Source organism: Mauremys mutica, chromosome 3, assembly GCF_020497125.1.
Source record: "Mauremys mutica isolate MM-2020 ecotype Southern chromosome 3, ASM2049712v1, whole genome shotgun sequence".
In the NCBI taxonomy this organism is placed as follows: Eukaryota; Metazoa; Chordata; order Testudines; family Geoemydidae; genus Mauremys; species Mauremys mutica.
In genome coordinates this window covers 122,454,186-122,471,892 of record NC_059074.1, presented here as the reverse complement: position 1 = coordinate 122,471,892, position 17,707 = coordinate 122,454,186, and the positions used below count along the sequence as shown (strand labels likewise).

General features: G+C 41.1%; 2 protein-coding genes across 9 annotated transcripts in view; one reads left to right on the top strand and one right to left on the bottom strand.

Moving 5' to 3' along the window:
• PACRG (parkin coregulated) overlaps nucleotides 1-16,137 on the bottom strand; it is a 447,225-nt gene extending 431,088 nt beyond the window's left edge. Inside the window, exons 1-2 of one of the 6 annotated variants that reach the window (XM_045009089.1) lie at nucleotides 15,909-16,137; nucleotides 15,680-15,838 (exon numbers count right to left, since the gene is read on the bottom strand). In XM_045009089.1, the coding sequence (XP_044865024.1) occupies nucleotides 15,680-15,826 (147 nt within the window). In that variant the 5' untranslated portion in view covers nucleotides 15,827-15,838; nucleotides 15,909-16,137. Of the gene's footprint in view, nucleotides 1-15,679; nucleotides 15,839-15,908 lie in introns of those variants that run through there. The other 5 variants (XM_045009093.1, XM_045009088.1, XM_045009090.1 and 2 more) reach the window with 5 other exon arrangements.
• PRKN (parkin RBR E3 ubiquitin protein ligase) overlaps nucleotides 16,104-17,707 on the top strand; it is a 1,207,207-nt gene continuing 1,205,603 nt past the window's right edge. For 2 of the 3 annotated variants that reach the window (XM_045009067.1, XM_045009066.1), the window contains exon 1: nucleotides 16,108-16,370. In XM_045009067.1, the coding sequence (XP_044865002.1) occupies nucleotides 16,364-16,370 (7 nt within the window). In that variant the 5' untranslated portion in view covers nucleotides 16,108-16,363. Of the gene's footprint in view, nucleotides 16,371-17,707 lie in introns of all 3 variants that reach the window. The other variant, XM_045009068.1, reaches the window with a different exon arrangement.

The window sequence follows — 17,707 nt, the reverse complement described above, 5'->3', positions numbered from 1 at the left end:
AAAAAGTCATTGGCAAGTGTAGGCGCTCCCACGGTTTTTGCGCAAAAAAGGGACTTTTTCCACTTTAAATGGCAAGAGTAGACATACCCTAATGAGCAATCCCTTTATTTAACACATCAGGAACTACAAGCTTGATGCTTATTATAGCTGCAAATTCCAATATAACCAGCAGAGCTAGGAATGTAACTAAGAAACTCAAGATCTCTAGACAGCAGCCCCTCAGCATATTACGCCCTCATGCTGCCCCTTTTATGACGAAGTACTTTATCTTATCTGACATGTATTTTATCTAAGAAATAGTTATCAGGGAGCAGTAAATTTTCTAGCAAAAATAATGCAACTATCCTATCAAAATGAAAACCCACGGCAAACTGCTTACATGAATGTCAAATTTATCAAGGACACAACTATTGCTGGAGGAACCACTCAATTTTTCACAGCATTTTTGCTATTGTGCTTCTCAAAAAATATCCAGCAGTTTTTCTAATACAAAATGAGGCTGTTGTTTGTTGGTTTTATAGTTGTTGCTATTTTATGTTGACAACACAACTTTGTATACAAGAAAAAAAGGCTGAACCCCCCGCCCAAAAGTAATCTTAATATAAACTAACCAGCATGCATTTTAGAACACCTTCTCAACTATAACATTAATTGCACTGATGCTGCCCACCAAAAAATATTACAAACATTTTTAACAAAATTCACTGGTGACATAATCACATCCCCAAAAAGGATCAAGTCTATAAACACCGTGTTGCAAGAGCTTTACCTTTTAAATATAAATGTCAGAATAACAATAACATATTTATATCCTATAATGGCTCAGTCCTGCAAGGTGCTGAACATTCAGACCCAATTTTGGAAAATATTTAAGAATGTGCTTAACTTTAAACACATAAGAACAGCCATATGGGTCAGACCAAAGGTTCATCTAGCCTGTCTTCCAACAGTGGCCAATGCCAGGTGTCCCAGAAGGAATGAACAGTTAATCATCAAGTGATCCATTCCCTGTTGCTCATTCCCAGCTTCTGGCAAACAGAAGCTATGGACACCATCCCTGCCTGTCCTGCCTAATAATCATTGATGGACCTATCCTCCATGAATGTATCTAGTTCTTTTTTGAACCATTCTCCATGAGCATTCTCATTAACTTCAATAATTCCAGGACTATTCATGAGGGTGCTTGATAACATATTGAAGCGGCTTGGCAAAGTGAAGTATTACACCATAATAATGGACTGCACTCCCGATGTTAGGTCATAGTGAAAAGATGTCATTTACAGTAAGATTTGTTGAGTAGGAGGATGGCTGTATCTAAGTAAAGGAACACTTTATCTGTTTCTGATCTGTGGACGACTCTACTGGAAAAGGCATAACAGAACTGTTTATGAACATTTTGAATGAGAATAAAATAAAGCTTCAGGACTGCTGTGGCCAAGGCTATGATAACAGCACAACATGAAGGGAAGAAACAATGGTGTTCAGGCAAGGATCTTTGCGCTGAATCCAAGAACTTTTCTCATGCCTTGTGAATGCCATTCCCTTAACCTTGTTGTGTCAGATACAGTGTCATCTTCTTTAGATTCAGTATCTCTCTTCAGAGTACTGCAAAGGATATGCAATCTGTTTTCAGCATCAATTATCAGGTGGAAGATCCTCACAGACAATGTTACAAATCTGATTGTGAAGGTGCTAAGTGACACTTGCTGGGAGAGCTGCATTGACAGCATAAGGCCAGTGAGAAATCAAGTGACTGAAGTCTACCACAGCCTGATGGAACGGGTGCAGTCAAGTAAAGACAAGGACGGAATCTGACACGAGGTGCAAAGCTTGGTAACCCAGATCATTGACTTCAAATTTCTGGTCTCAGTTGTGGTTTGGCATGATATTCTGAGTTCTCAGTAAATGCTGTAAGCATTATAAATTCAGTCAATGGACATCATGACCACTACTATTTTGAGAAGCTGCCTTGATTTTGTTGCGGCCTACAGAGACAACATATTTGAAGATGCCATCACTGCTGCCAAAGAAACGGAGGAAAACTTAGGAGTTGAGCTTGTCTTCAAGGAAACTTGTATTCATCGGAAGAAGAGACAGTTTGGTTACAAGGACAGAGATGAGGTGATCAGAAGCTTGGAAGAAAAATTCAAGAGAAAGTTTTTTTTGCTTCCTTGTTGACATTGCTCGAGTGTTCATCAAAGAAAGATTAGAAAAATGACGCACCACAAAAAAACCTGAGGTTTTTGTATGACCTTCGTAAGCTGCTGCCAGACAGAAAAACACTCTTTAACAATTGTATGGACCGTCATCGGACACTGACACATGGGGAATTTTCAGACATCAGTGATAAAGACCACTATGTTGAATTGGACAACATCCATTACATTTTGTCATATGGGAAGCACTCTCCACTCCAAGTTCTCCAATTCATTCATGATGCAGGGCTGAAGGACACTTTTCCTAATGTGTGGATAGCTTTGAGGATTCTGCTCATGCTGCTGGTCACACTTGTGAGTGGTAAATGCAGCTTTTCAAAGCTCAGGCTCATTAAAATATATCTTTGATCGACGATGACCGACAAGAGATATCACTTGCTATTTTATTGTTTTAAAATTACATTGGCCAGTCTTTGGATCTCTCTGATGCTGTGCTTCAGTTCACAAGGGAAAAGGCAAGAAAATTGACCTTTTGAACTAAAGGATGAGGGTTAACATTCTAAGGCTATCATCTACTTACTTCTGAGGGAATTCAGCACCATAAAAATTAAAAGATTTGTGCACAATATTTTAAAATTCTGCAAAGTTCTGCATATTTTGTCAAAATAACAGAAACACAACAATATAATCACACCATTTTTAATTATTTGCTTACAAGTATTTTGAAATAAATTACCAAAATAATTGAAAATGGTATGATTATATTGTTGTTGTGTTTCTGTGTTATTTTGACAAATAAAATATGCAGAACTTTGCAGAATTTTAATTTTTTTAAATTTTTTGGTACAGAATTCCCTCAAGGGTACCAGGTTTCTCTCAAGGTTTCTGTGTGGCACAATCTGGGTGTGGGGAGCTCGATGGGAGGTCTGGGGAGGGGGATCTGGATGCATGGAAGCTCGGTGTGGGGTTCTGGATGCAGGGGAAATGGACAATAGGGGACTCAGGGGAGTCCAGCTGAAGGTGGTTAGGGCTTAGTGGGAGGTGGTGGGGGAGAGAGGCTTGGTAGGGTGGCGGGGTCAAGGTGAAGCTGGTTGGGGTTCAGTGGGGTGGGTGTCCAGGTGTTGTGGGTTCCTGATGGAGGGAGTAAGGCTCAGTGGGGTGGGGGTTCAGGGGACTCAGTGGGGGGTTCTGTGTGCAGGGGGCTCCTGATGGGGAGGGCTAGGTGCGAGGTTCTAGGTGTGTGGGCAGGGGGTCACTGTACGGGGAGCTGCTCCCCCTATCCACCCAACTACTGTGCGTTCGGAACACCCCCTCCGCAATCCCCCTGCTGAACCTCACCCTCTCCACCGAGACCTCCCCCCACCAAGCTCCCCAACCCCACGGTGCAGAGCTTCCTGCAGCCAGGGGAAGTTTTGGGGGGTTGATTTGACCTAGTCCTGGTTGCTTTGTGCAGAGAAGGGGGGGAAACGCGTCTCCATCCTCCTCTTCCCCTCCACCCCGCCCAGCTTGGACTCATTTCCCTGGGTGGCCGGGGCATCCCCAGGCCTCTTTGTCCCCAGTGATTTACCTCTCCCTGGCTGCCCAGAAAGACTTGTCTGAGCTGCTGCGGAGAGGTGAGTGAGCACTGGTGCAGCTTCTCTTTGCTTCCCCACAGAAACCATTTTCTGCAAGGAAGCAAAGAGAATCTACAGGGGGTCATTTTTCTGCTGCGCTGCAGTGGTGCAGAATTCCACCAGGAATAAGCCTACTGTAACACTATTTAATACTGGTTCACCCAATGTTAATGCAGAGTTCAATTTCTTGATATTAATTTAAAAAGTTTCTATAAGCTTAGAGGAAATGAATGCTTTATTTGTTTATATATGGCATGAATAAATACAGATTTACAGAGCTGTATTCATCGTCTTATATGACAGGAATAAATCATGCATGCATATCTTGCATCAAAGTCATGAAATGGGCTACAAATACAATGAAAATAAAGTATTCAAACGTTTAACAAATGGCGGGGGGGGGGCAAAGATGCTTCTCGCCTGGGGCACCATTTGGTATAGGGCTGGTCCTGGGCCATGTAATAGACTATGACATCTATTGATTATAAGTTAATTATAGTAAGACCATTAGGTGAAATCCTGACCCTCCTGAAGTCAATTAAAGTTTTGGCATTGACTTTGGGGGCCAGAATTTCACCAACATCATTATTGACCCACGACTGAGTGAACAACACTTAATTATATAAACTATAGAATAACAATAGCACCTCTTAAAGGTGGTTGGCAAAGACAATTGTCCTCCATTAACTTCAGCAGTAGGGCTGAATACCTCTTTGGCAAAGTTTAGAGGATCAGTCAAAGCATAATTATTATTTGAAAACTAAAGAGTATTTTCATTCTTAGGTCTTCCAGCATGCTGCCTTGCCCCAATTACTTATTCCCACTCTGATATGTCATCACAGCATCTGCTTCTGCCAGTATGATCAGAACCACTCTGGAATTCCCTCGGCTCCTTATGGCAGGAGGGGTCAGGTATAAGCTGTTTTACAATTATGTGCAATTTTGCAAAGTTTTAAGTATTGTATTCCAATACTTCAATGGACAGAACTTATAGTGCTCTCTGTAAGTCATATTTAAAATAATGGTTCAGTGTGAATACGCTATTTTTTAGTTCATAAAGAATTGATTTGCAAAGGCATCTTGAAACATGTGTCATTAAGTTTCAAAATAATTTTACATCTAGTTCATCTACCTATGAAATGTAAAACTTTCCAAGTTTTCTCACTATGTAAAATATTGTGAATAAAATAAATGAAATGGTTTCAGATAATAAAAAATGTCTATCAATGATATGATGAGGGTGCTAACTGACAATCTGCTTATTATCCATTTTCAGTCATATGACTAAATTATAAAAGACTGGTGATTCAAATGTGTAACTGAGCAGCGTGCATTTCTTCACGCTCAAGAATATGAAACAAATCTCATTCTTATATTTATGAAAAATACATCAATTCTCCCCCATATTTATAAAAAATTAGTGACTAATTTCAAGAACAGCAATATTAAGAATATTTTCTGAAGAGAAACATCATTAAGCCATAAACATCATTAAGCCATAAAAATTCTAGTTAAAAATACATTACGAAATTTGAGCTCTGATGAATGATGCTATAATATCTAGCATTAAATATATTTTTTCTGGTTATATTATCATAATATTGTAGAAAGAATGCTATAGTTCTGGTTGAAAAGGTCTTTTCATAAGCAGCCCTGATTTTTAGGTGCTTATAACTTTCTGAAAAAGACAAAGTGAAATTACACTGGGCTGAAATTTTTCATATTTACTCTCAATCTAAAGGGAGACTTTTTTTTGTACATTTAGTAGACTTCCATTTGATCATTCTCCAGATTATAGAACAGCAGTTATCCATAGTTAAGGTAGCAATTAAATTTCTATTATAAAACAATGTCGGTACTACCTTATAAAACACAAAAATAATAGCAATCTCATCATTAGTATGTTACCTATAGAGATGAGGTAGAATTTTTCTATCATATTTAAAGAGAATTGTACAAGGAGTTTATGTATTATGACAGCTAAAATATACATATTCACTAGAAGCCAAGGCAGAGAGATCAGCTGGAAATGTTTGTGGAGGCCTTCTGAATAGAGCCAGGTGAGCAAAACTGCAATATTGCCATCCCAAATCATTCAAAAATCATGAGGTAGGCCCTCAAAATCATGAGGTTTTTTTTTTAATTGTGGGTTCCTTTTATTGGCTTTTTAGTTTCAGAGCTTTTATGGTACACTAGGGTAATGTTTTCAAGATTTTTTCTGGAACCACCCTGGCTAGAAATTATTTTTTAATGTAAGATGAGATCCTCATGCAATCTCTTGATTCCAGCAGCTGGGGCTTCAGGAAAAAACATTAAATATTACACAACTTGTGATAAAATCCAAAGAATGGCAATAATGAGATTAAGAAAATGACGCTACAGATGTTAACCCCCACAGACTCCTGTTAGCACCCTGTCTTCTTTCTCTATGGAACTCCTTAAGCAAAAATGGAACCCTGCTTTGAAGATCTGCAAGGTGGGGAAAATAGGGACAGTTTAGCATCTGGGGGCAGCATATTAGGGTGTATAAGATTCCTTTTCCTGCTCCTTCTTTTCACCTCATGCTTCTTCTCGGGCACCATGCAAGAGGCCCCTGGAAAGTTATCAACCCCCTTCTCAATCCTCCTGCTTATTTCCTATTGTACCCAGGCCCCTGTGTAATGACAGTTCCCTTCCTCCACTTTCTTGCTGTTACTGGGCACCATTCAGGTGTCTAGAGTGAAGAATTCCTCCCCCAACTACTTTGATCCCTCAAAAGCCTAAAGGGATTTTTAAACTTTAGCATTCTTCTAAAATAATATGCACTCAGACTATGGATATGTGGCTGTTATCTTAACGTCACCTTTAAAAAATGTGTTGGAGGATGTCTGACCATAAAAGAAGTGTATATTTCACCAATTAAGATTTTTTCATAGACTATTTTTGCACATGAATATCTCTGCTCAATTACTCCGTTTTAAAAATCCAAATTTAAACCAACTTAATCCCCAATTAGCCCTTACATCCTTTTGGCATTTCTGCAAAACTCTGATTTAGAAATAAAGTATTTAAAAAATCATGCACACCATACAAGCAATATGTGATTGTCTACTAACTTCTTTTAAAAATACACTGATATACAGAGTTACAGACAAATGTATGTAAAGGAGGGCATAAATCTAAAACACTGTCCATCGAAATACAAAGTAAAGCATTTAAGAGAGGCTAGTAACATTTTCCTTGTTTGGCCTTCCTTAACCTCAGCCAAAGTGAGTCTTCCCTTTATCCTGAATAGTCATCTCTTTTCCTGAATTCCTCCCATTAGTATTATTTGAATGTGCAATATGTGATCTTGTGAACTCTAGAGAGTGTACAAAATGTGAAAATGACAGCTGGTGGAGGAATACTCGGGTAGACATCAAAGCAGGATCCCCTTCTGATGGCATCTTAAAGGCATGCTTATGGGAATGCACAGGAAGTGGGGATTACATATGAACTTTTGTCTTCTTACATTTAATTCATGTTGGAAGGGGCCCAGAAAACCTCAGACCCTAGACTGCAAACTTCTAATTCCATGTGCTTTGATTTGACTGTGTAATCAAATCATTGCTTATTCAGATAAAAATACCATGCTTTAAACTGAATGTGTGACCATTAGTACTCGCAAGTATCCAATTTTTAATGGGGGACGGAATTATTTTTGCTGCTCTTCACCCCTCTGGTTATGAGATGCTACTGATTCTGTGGATGCTTGAGTCTGCCTCTCATAGGCCCCAGTTAAGCAAATCACTTAAACATGTGATTAAGTGCTTTGCTGAATTGAAGCCTTATTTCCCTATTGTTCTTCATTTCTTCCCTTGTTGGCTTCCAGAGACAGGGTGTAGTATTATCTATATGAATAATAAGAATATTTGCAGTTACTTAGCTTGTATAAAAGTTCATAAGGAATATCATACCACTTCTGCTTCAGGACATAAACCAACCACTAAATTAACTCTGGAGTTAAGAAGAAATTCTCCCATAGGCAAAGTATTACATAATTGTCTATTATAGGGGAATGTTTTTAGTATCTGGTACTGACCACTGTCTGAAACAGGAAATTGGACTACATGAATTTTTAGTCTAACTTGGTATATCAGTTCATTCATTCCACAGTTTTTGAAGAAAAAACATATTAGATCAGTAAAAAGTTACATGTGAAAAAAGAAAAGGGATCCCAGTTACTTCAGGATCAGAAACATTTTTCTTTTGGTGAATATCTATTAAGCCAGCTATCTAAACTACAGTAGAATCTCAGAGTTATGAACACCAGAGTTATGAACTGACTAGTCACACACACACACACACACACAGAGCAACTACAGTACAGTACTGTGTTACATGTAAACTACTAAAAAAAATTAAGGGAAAGTTTAAAAAAAGATTTGAAAAGGTAAGAAAGCAATTTCTGTACTTGTTTTATTTAAATTAAGATGGTTAAAAGAAGCATTTTTCTTCTGCACAGAAAAGTTTCAAAGCTATATTAAGTCAATGTTCCAGTTGTAAACTTGAAAGAACAACCATAATATTTTGTTCAGAGTTATGAAAAAAACTTTATTCCCAAGGTGTTAGTAATTCTCAGGTTCTACTGTAATACATTTTAAACACAGGGTACTAAAACTGAGAACTCTTGAATTTTTTACCAGACTAGCCAGAGGATTAAACGCTTCTATTTATTATTGGGGGGGGTGTGAGACCTTTCACCAACAAGTTCCATGTTGGACCAGGGGGAGTAGACCCTGTATCTTTCATGCCTAGGTAGGTACCCTAACCACAAGGCTATAGAGTCATTGTCACTCTTGTTGGCCCAATGACTATTTAAGTATTTATACAAAGTAGAACAGTTTCAAAAGGAGATATTCAGAGAGCCCTACACCATACTATTCAATAGCTACATCCTAAGACTAGGGCACTCTCCTGAGAGGTGGGAAATCCACATTCAATTACTTTCTCCCCATTGAGCAGAGGGTGGTATCGAATCAGGGGCTGGGTGGTACTGAATCACTGAGTTAAAATTATAAAGTGGACACTACCATGGCCTGCTCCTCCAGCATTTCTTGCATAACATGGCTTACATACATGATTCCAAGAGAAGGTTCATGGCCAAAGATCCCAAGCAGAGATAAGTACCAAACTCCCTGAGAAGGGTGAGCATAGGACACACCCTCTCATTCACATCTGCTATTGTCTGGTTTAGATGGGGAGCTGCTTACCTGCTGTCTTTTGCGGCTTCCATACTTAAGTACATATTGCCTGGGCACCTAACTCAGGCTTTGTGGATTCCAGTAATTTTCACAAGGCCCCACATCTGCAAAAGCTCTTAGGTATCTATATCCCAGTTTCAGGCAGCACTGTGATCCACAGTCTTCTCCCCACTCAGCTACCACTTAACCCTGTGAGTACCTAATCTCAGGGCATGTCTACACTACCATCTCAAATTGACCTGTTAGATCGACTTACAGTTACTGCAGTACTTACTAATGTCCACACTACCGTCCTGTCGATAGTGTGCGTCCTCACCACAAGCGCTTCCACCGACTGGGGGGCTGAGAGCCTAGGCTCTTAGCTCCATGCAGCTCCCCATTGGGAGCCCAACTGCCCCCAGAGGCTTCTCACCTCCCTGCTCTGAGCTGGAAGTGGGGGAGGAGAGGAGCTGCTCCCAGCTGGGAGTAGGGGGAAAGCCGTCTGAGGTCCAGTCAGCTGCCATTCTCCTGGTGGGGAGCAGGGACCCTGAGGGGCAGCAGGGCTCCCAGTAGGGAGTGGGGAGCCCGGGCAGCAGCCCAAGCCAGGAGCCTGGATGGCAGCATGGTTTGGAGCAGAGACCTGACACCAGCCCAGCTGGGGAGACAGGAGCTGGTTTTCTTGTCAATGTCATGGCTCCAAGACAGCCAACAACCCCTGTAAGGAATGCAGTGTTGCCCTAACTACACCAAAATAAACCCTAAGCCTCTCATGGAGGTGCAGTTATTATGTCGGTGTGGTAGGGTACTTACATCGGTGGGAGCAAGACTGTAGTGTAGATATGAACATAGTTAGGTTGACATAAGCTGCTTATGTCGACCTAACTCTGTAGAGAAAGCCAAGCCTTACTCGGCATCTACATTTTTGCTGTAAAAGTCCCTGAAGCATGTAGGTTTCTGCCTCTGGGCATGTGCAGTACTCCTCACTCTAGGTGACTGAACACCTATATAATGCCTATGCCCCAGCACAATTCTCAAACCAGCAGAAGATAGGCAGGGGCTGATGTGGTGGCATGCTAAGAGCTGGCCTACTGGATGAGGCCCCATTAAAAAGCCATCCAGAGGAAGCTATGGTGGTGACTCTCTTACAACTTACAGCCCCCTAGTTGGTACATTCATCCAACATGTACCACACCCAGGTTTAATTCCTCCTTCTGCCTTAGGGAGAGCAAGGATTTGCACAGAGGTCCCCTACTTATCAGAAGAGTGCCCTGACCTCTAGGGTTTGCAATACTTTGATGTGAGTTTCTCTCAATCTCTTCTGTTAAATCTGTTTCACTTTGAACATCTCCTCTTCCTCAATAACTCTTATTGGCTAGTTTAAATGGTGGGTTTTGTGGGTCCCATTATCACACATCGATCTCTCCCCATGCATTCTATGAGGCTGGGCACCCAACTCAGGCTTTGTGAATTCTTGTGATTTTCTAAGCACCTAAAATTTAGGTGTTGCAACACCTAGATCCCTTTGTACATCTGGACCTAATACTCTACAACTCCTTGATCTCCATTTTTGAGTCCTTCTCCCATGAGAATAACTCCAGTGGCTGCCTATACTGTTGTTTATAACTCTCCCAAGCAACAGTACTGTCAATAAGAAACCACCATGATTCTTACCAGTTTCACTACTTCCCACAGTGTTCTAACTATCAGCTGTATTATTAATTTCATTCTGCTGTTGATTATCAAAGCTAGGAGCCATTGCAGTGACAGTGGATTTACTTGTTTGAAGACTAGGAAGACAGTACTGCATTTTTTCACATTCTGTTAACCTTCCAAATGTTATTGTCATAACCATAATAGAAACCATAACAGCTAGAATCCTAATTGTTTAAAAATAACTTTAATTCACTTAAAGCATGAAAGTTTAGGTATCCATATTCACCAGCCAAAGCTTTCCACTTGTCATGAATTGAGTAAATTTTTTCAAGCCCTGCTAAAACTTCTGAATTTCTAGACTAAATCAGGTATTCTTTTATATATTATTGCTTATACAAAGATATGCAAATATCTGTGTGAACTAAATATATCCGGAGAGGAGGAAAGATCTTAAAAAATTAATCCTTAAACTCACTGAAGTGGTTATATAGTTTGTTCTTCACATCTCTAGAATTAAAAAAGCTGTAAAATAAACCCCTTTCTTTTTTGTTTTGCATTCTCTCCACCAAGGTCAAATTCATCTTGCCTTTATTAATATAAAAAAGGTGTTTTAAAAGTCTTTGCAGATATATTTCAGCATCTCCAGAATTTGGAGAAATTTTGTGGAAAGTAATGGTGAATTATAAGTTATTAATGATCAATATGATGAAGAAAGTGTTATATAATCGGTAAACAGTTGAGGCACAGAAGATTTTAGATGATAAAGCTTCAGCATGAAGACCAAATTAAAAATAAATTATCTGGTTTCCACAGCCCATATGTCTGCTGAAGGCTGAAAGAATGTCATGTCTTGGGACTTGCCTGGGGTTTGTTGGTCTGAAAACAGGAGAGAGCTGTTATTTAAAACATTCCTGATACATTAGATGCAATCTACCCAAGATATAAAGTGTATGATAGAAAACAATACCTAAAAATAAGATAACAACAATGGTAGGAAGTTTACAAGTTAATTTACCAACATTGGGAGAACAGCGAGAAGTAAGATTAGAAATTCCTTCCACTCTCTCCAGTGTGTCAGTATTTTTCTAGTATCAAGAGTGCCGATCAACAAAGGTACTTAGGGGCCTAAGTCCCAGACTGGGTGCTTAAATCCCATTTTTTGTCTCCAGTGAGAGTCATAAAACTTACACCAAACACAGGCACTTAAACTCACTCAGTACCTAACTTGTCATGGAAAAAGTTCCCTCCGTGCCTAAGTTTCTGCCTCTGAGTGTGACATTGCTGCTTCACTCTAGGTGTCCAGTTGCCTATCTCCCTTCTAGCCCCAGAAGAATCCAAAAACTGGGGGGAGGCTAGGTGGAAGAACATCTAAAGCCACCTACCAGATCGGGTCTCATTCAAAATTTGCTCAGAGGTCTACCACCGTTAGGAGAGTGCTCTAACCACTGAGCTCTGGGAAATTCTGATGGCAAGCTCCCTTAGTCTCTCCTATTGAAGCTGTTCCACCATGGATAAATAACAAAAAAGTGACTGGAGCAGGAGGACTGGAACCTGAATCTCTCATCTCTCTCTCATTCAGTGACTATTCAAGTATTTATCCACGGGGGAAAAGTCATAGGACCAACGAGAGAGAAAGAATAACTTGTAGCCTGGTGGGTAGGGCATCCATGTGGGAGACCCCAGGTCCAGTCCCCCTTCTCCAATCACTCTTTAATTATTTATCTACAGTGGAAAAGCTACAACAGGAGAAATTGAGGGACCTCCACACCAGAAGATCCCATAGCTCAGTGGTTTGAGCACATTCCAAAAAGAAAGAAGATCCCTGTTTAAATCCTTTCTCCCCTGCCAGCAGAGGGGAGACTTAAACATGGGGCTCTACATCCCAGGTGAGTGCTCTAACCACTAGACTAACAGTTATACAATGAGCACCACCTCCTCTGGCTGTCTTGTGTGGAGCAAGGCAGACACCTCACTCATTCCTGCAAAAAATAGCTTAGACACCTAAGCCTCCCAACTCCAGGAGATGAGCTCCCATGCCTAGCATGCTGGTTTTTGTGGATCACATCTTAGGTACCTATCTCTCCCCATTCATTGTATAGAGAGACTAAATGCTAATCTCAGGCTTTGTGAATCACAGTGTTCGTTGTTCTTGTAATTTTCTGAGCACGTAAAAATTAGGTGCTGCAACATTCAGCATTGCAATGCCTCAGTCCTTTTGTGGACCTGACCCAAGGCGCTCAGAACTTTATATAATATTCTAGCAGAGGTATATAGAGAGAAAATTGTCTCATGAACTCATGTCTGTGCATTTGCAGCCAATAATTGCCCAACAATTTGAAGGATGGAAATGCTACTAAACTTATTCACAGGACTCAAGAAGAGAAAATAGGATTCACAAAAGATCTATGGCCTGTCTAAATCAAAGGACGGAAACTGTCTAATGTTCATCTTATGGATAATGTTGGATGAATGTGATTTCAGATAAAAATACCAGTCAAAGTCATAGACTGGTTTAAATGAAAATCCTGAACAAAATTGGGAACAAATTTGAAACGAGCATCAAAGACCAGCTGGTCTTGGTGAAAATGTAAAAATGAGGTTTTGGACATGAGGGCCTGTAGCTTACTAGCACATACTGTAGATGTGAGAACTATTAGAAAAACATAATTATGATCTAGGAAATACACACTTATGGGTTCTAAATGGAGGACTCATGAACCCCAGAATTAGAGATAAATGTTCTATGCCAGTTGAAAGTTAGGATTCCAATCTTTCAGATGTGGTAGCGCATAGATTCTAGTTCTGAGTTCTTCAGAGTGGTGATTATACAGTTCTTTGTGTTTCTACAGAGCCCAAATCCTGACTGGAGACTTTGTGAATTAAAAGCAATAATAATAATTAACAAACAGTTCTCTATACTGATCACTAAAATCAGATTCAAATTCAAGTTTGTTGATGGTTCATATGAACATAAGAACATAAAAATGGCCACACTGGATCAGACCAAAGGTCCATGCTGTCTTCTGACAGTGGCCAATGACAGGTGCCCCAGAGGGAATGAACAGAACAGGTAATCATCAAGTGATCCATGCCCTGTCACCCATTCCCAACTTCTGGCAAACAGAGGCTAGGGACACCAATGGCTAATAGCTATTGATGGACCTATCCTCCATGAATTTATCAGTTCTTTTTTGAACCCTGCTATAGTCTTAGCCTTCACAACATCCTCTGGCAAGGAGTTCCACAGGTTGACTGTGCGCTGTGTGAAAAAATACTTCCTTTTGTTTGTTTTAAACCTGCTGCCTATTAATTTAATTTGGTGATCCCTAGTTTTTGTGTTATGAGAAGGAGTTAATAACACTTCCTTATTTACTTTCGCCAGCCAGTCATGATTTTATAGACCTCAATCATATCCCCCCTTAGTCGTCTCTTTTCCAAGCTGAAAAGTCCCAGTCTTATTAATCTCTCCACATATGGCAGCCATTCCATACCCCTAATCATTTTTGTTCATATGCTTGTTTTATGTTATAGTCCTGTTTTTTACATTTCATGTTTTGTGTCTTTAAGGCCTAATTTAGGCAAAGATTTATGCATGTGTTTAACATTATGCCCTATGAATAATCTTACTGAAGTTAATTTGATTATGCATATGCATAAAGTTAAGCACCTGGGTATGACTGATTTGGCTGCTAACATTAAATAATAAATGTGTTTTTATTATTACATGATAATAGGTCAGTGCTGGGAGGGGCTTTGCTCATAATTATTGTTGTTTGTTAGTCCAACTGAGACCTCTAGAAGGGGAAAATGTTATTTCTCAGATATATTCTACAGAGTACAATGCTTCTCATTATATTTAAGGTAGACTTGTTTGTTTGTTTTTCTTCAAAATTTTGATATATATATAATGAATTCCAGAGGCTGGGTGAGATCAGTTTCTAGGGGTTTTTTCATGCATTTTGTAATTATTATTTGGAACATATATGCAATTAAAAAGAGAGAAAGAGAAAGACTGTTGCCAACACTTTGAACTGTACCCAAAAGCAAATAAAAAGCCAATCCAGAGCTTTGAGCACAGATGTTGTGTGCTCATAATAGCACATCCCACTTAGAAACTGAGAAGCATTACCAGAAGCATTGAGGTTTATTTATTAAATTTAATGGAAGCAATCAGTTACAACAATTACTGTAGGAAAGGTTTACTACAGACACAGGGTGTGATATTGCAATCTTTACTCATGGCAGAAGTCCCACACACTTTAATAGAACTACTTCTGTAAAGACTGTTTGTGAAAGTAAAAGTTGATGGATCAACCCCTATTTGTGATCCTCATGCGAAAGGGCTAGCCACTAGAAAATAAATGTAAGGTAATATTTTAAGCTTCTAAGGTAATATTTTCCAATACTGTGTGAAAGGTTTTTGATGATTATTTTTGGAAGTTCTTTTAAAAATGCTGTATTTTTCATGTGATGTTCAACTGTTTTCTTCTACCTCTTTGTATGGGTTTTGCTTTAACTAAAATATATACTTATAATAATAATTAATAGTAATATGTTGCATTTCTATAGTATCTTTCAGCTGAGGATTTAAGGACTATCTCTTTTGCAAAGAAAAACTTTCACCATATGATGTGACATTTATGTCGTAATTTCACCATACAGTGACACAAGGTCAAGACTTTTTGACACAGTGTCATGGCATGACATGATAACATTTTAATGAAGTACAATATAATTATGTTTGGACATAACTTCATGATAGGTTGGAATTTGATTCAATATTATTTGATTATGCAAAACAATATAACAACACACACGGTGACACAAAACTGGCACATTTTAACCTGAGGTATCACAATATCCTGAGAGACTACCCATTACCTCAAGATGACATTTCCTCAAGGCCTTAAAGCTATTTCCATGACCAATTAATCTCAGTTAAAATCCTGCCAACCCTGCATACTTTCTGGCAGGCACTGCCCCCACCCCCGGAACCTGCTTCATGGGCATATGAGACTAAATAAATTAAAAACCTCTTTACTGGCAGCAAACGTACCACAGTGTTTCTCATCATGGCTTTAACAGTGAATCCATCGGTGACCTGCTGCTTGGTTCTCCTCAGCTGCCCCAGTGGCTGCTGTTGTTGTGAGGGTCTCTCTCCAGTGAGTTTCGGGGGGCTCGAACCATCTTTCTCTGCCACCATCTCCCCAGGCACCTTTATGGGGGACAGGAATTAAATATATAGGCTAAAAGAATAAACTGGGAAAAAAATAAATCCTCCTCACCCCCTGCCCCTGCTGCCCTTCCTCACCCCCGGCTGTTGCCTAGGGAGGCTCCTGCGTGGGGTCTGGCTGGGAGGGCGGGACACTGCCTCACTTTGTCGCTAACACCAACACGCTTCCAGGGACGCCTCACGGTTGCTAGGCGACGTGTCAACAACCTGCCCGGCTTCTGTTTGCGGTCACGTGAGAAGGGGGGGTGAAATCCCGCAGATCACGTGGAACAGCCCGGGCGAGGGCAGGAAAGAGCGCACGCACGAGAGAACTACACTACCCAGAGTACTAAGCGATCGGCAGGCACGCTCCAAGTGTGCGCACGCGCACTATGACTCAGCAGTCCCGCCGGCTCGCCCCGCAGTTGCGTGTTCAGTCAGAGTGCTGAAGGCGAGAATTTGAGCGGCGAGCGCGGACGGGACGGGTGCGTGCGCGCGCTCCCTCCCTCCCCTCCCCCCACCGTGGCCATGCTAGGTGAGTGAGTGAGACCCGGATGCAGCGTCCCCCCCCCCCCTCCAGCTTGTCTCCCCCCCCCACGTCTCTGGGCCCTGCTCTGCCGGCGCAGGAGTGAGCAGCCTGTGGTGTCCCCGCCGCCTGGGCCCCCGCCCCGCTCCCACCACGCGCACGCCGGCTCGTGGCCGCCCGCTTTCAGGCCTGCCCGGCACTAGCTTGTTCGTCATCAGCGGTGTGGTGGTTCTTCGCCCCCGCCGCCAGGCCAGTCCCGACAACACCGAGTGACCACCTGCCCAGCCATCGACCTAGGCAATACCGTGTGCTCCCCCACGAAGCCCTCTCCAGAGCATACCCGCCCCATATATGCCTCCCCCCCACACACACAACACACCCATCCCGTATGCACACCCCAGCATAATACACCCACCCAGTTAGGGTGACCAGACAGCAAGTGTGAAAAATGGGGACGGGATGGAGGGTAATAGGAGCCTATATGAGCGAAACCCAAAAATCAGGACTGTCCCTATAAAATCAGGACATCTCGTCACCCTACATCCGTATGCACACTCCCACACCATATACACACAATACACACATACTGTATGCACCCAGAGTACATACTGCATATGGGGGGGAAGGGGTGTATGTGCACACACCCACGAATGGTACACACAGATGCATGATGACGCTTCGTGAATTGAGATCTTGCAAGTCTGGATTCCTTATTTAGCCACCACCATCAATGTGGATGGTGCTTTACAGGCAAATGATAGTACAGGATCTGGACTCTCCGCTCCTTTGCAAAGTTAGCTACACTTGTGCAAAGCAAGTGTAAAACTCTACCAGAAGAGAACGGGAGGTTTTTACACCCACTTTGCACTGGCACCTGTTACCACAAAAAGAGTAATACATTAAAAACTGATTGTTTTCCCTTTTGTCCCTCCAGAAAACACTTGCCTATTTCAATGAAGTGCATCCCTTTTGTCCTTTCACCATGTGGTCTGCATATAAATCTTGATGTATGCAGTAGGTCCCAGGATATTAGAGATACAATGTGGGTGAAGTAATATCTTTTATTGGAGCTTTGTGTAACCTCAAAAGCTTGTTTATCTCACCAACAGAAGTTGATCTAATAAAAGATATTACCTCACCCATCTTGTCTCTAAATAATCTTGATGGCAACTATGAATAAGTCATGGTTCATCTTGATCTTTCTTACTACCTTCATGCTGGTTGTGAGTCGCTGTCTTGTGCAGGCCTGCTGTGCCATTATCCCTTCAGAACCAGGAGTGAAGTGGAGCAATCAACCCACATTCTGGCCTCACAGACAGTGGCGCGGCGAGGGGGGCAAGGAGGGT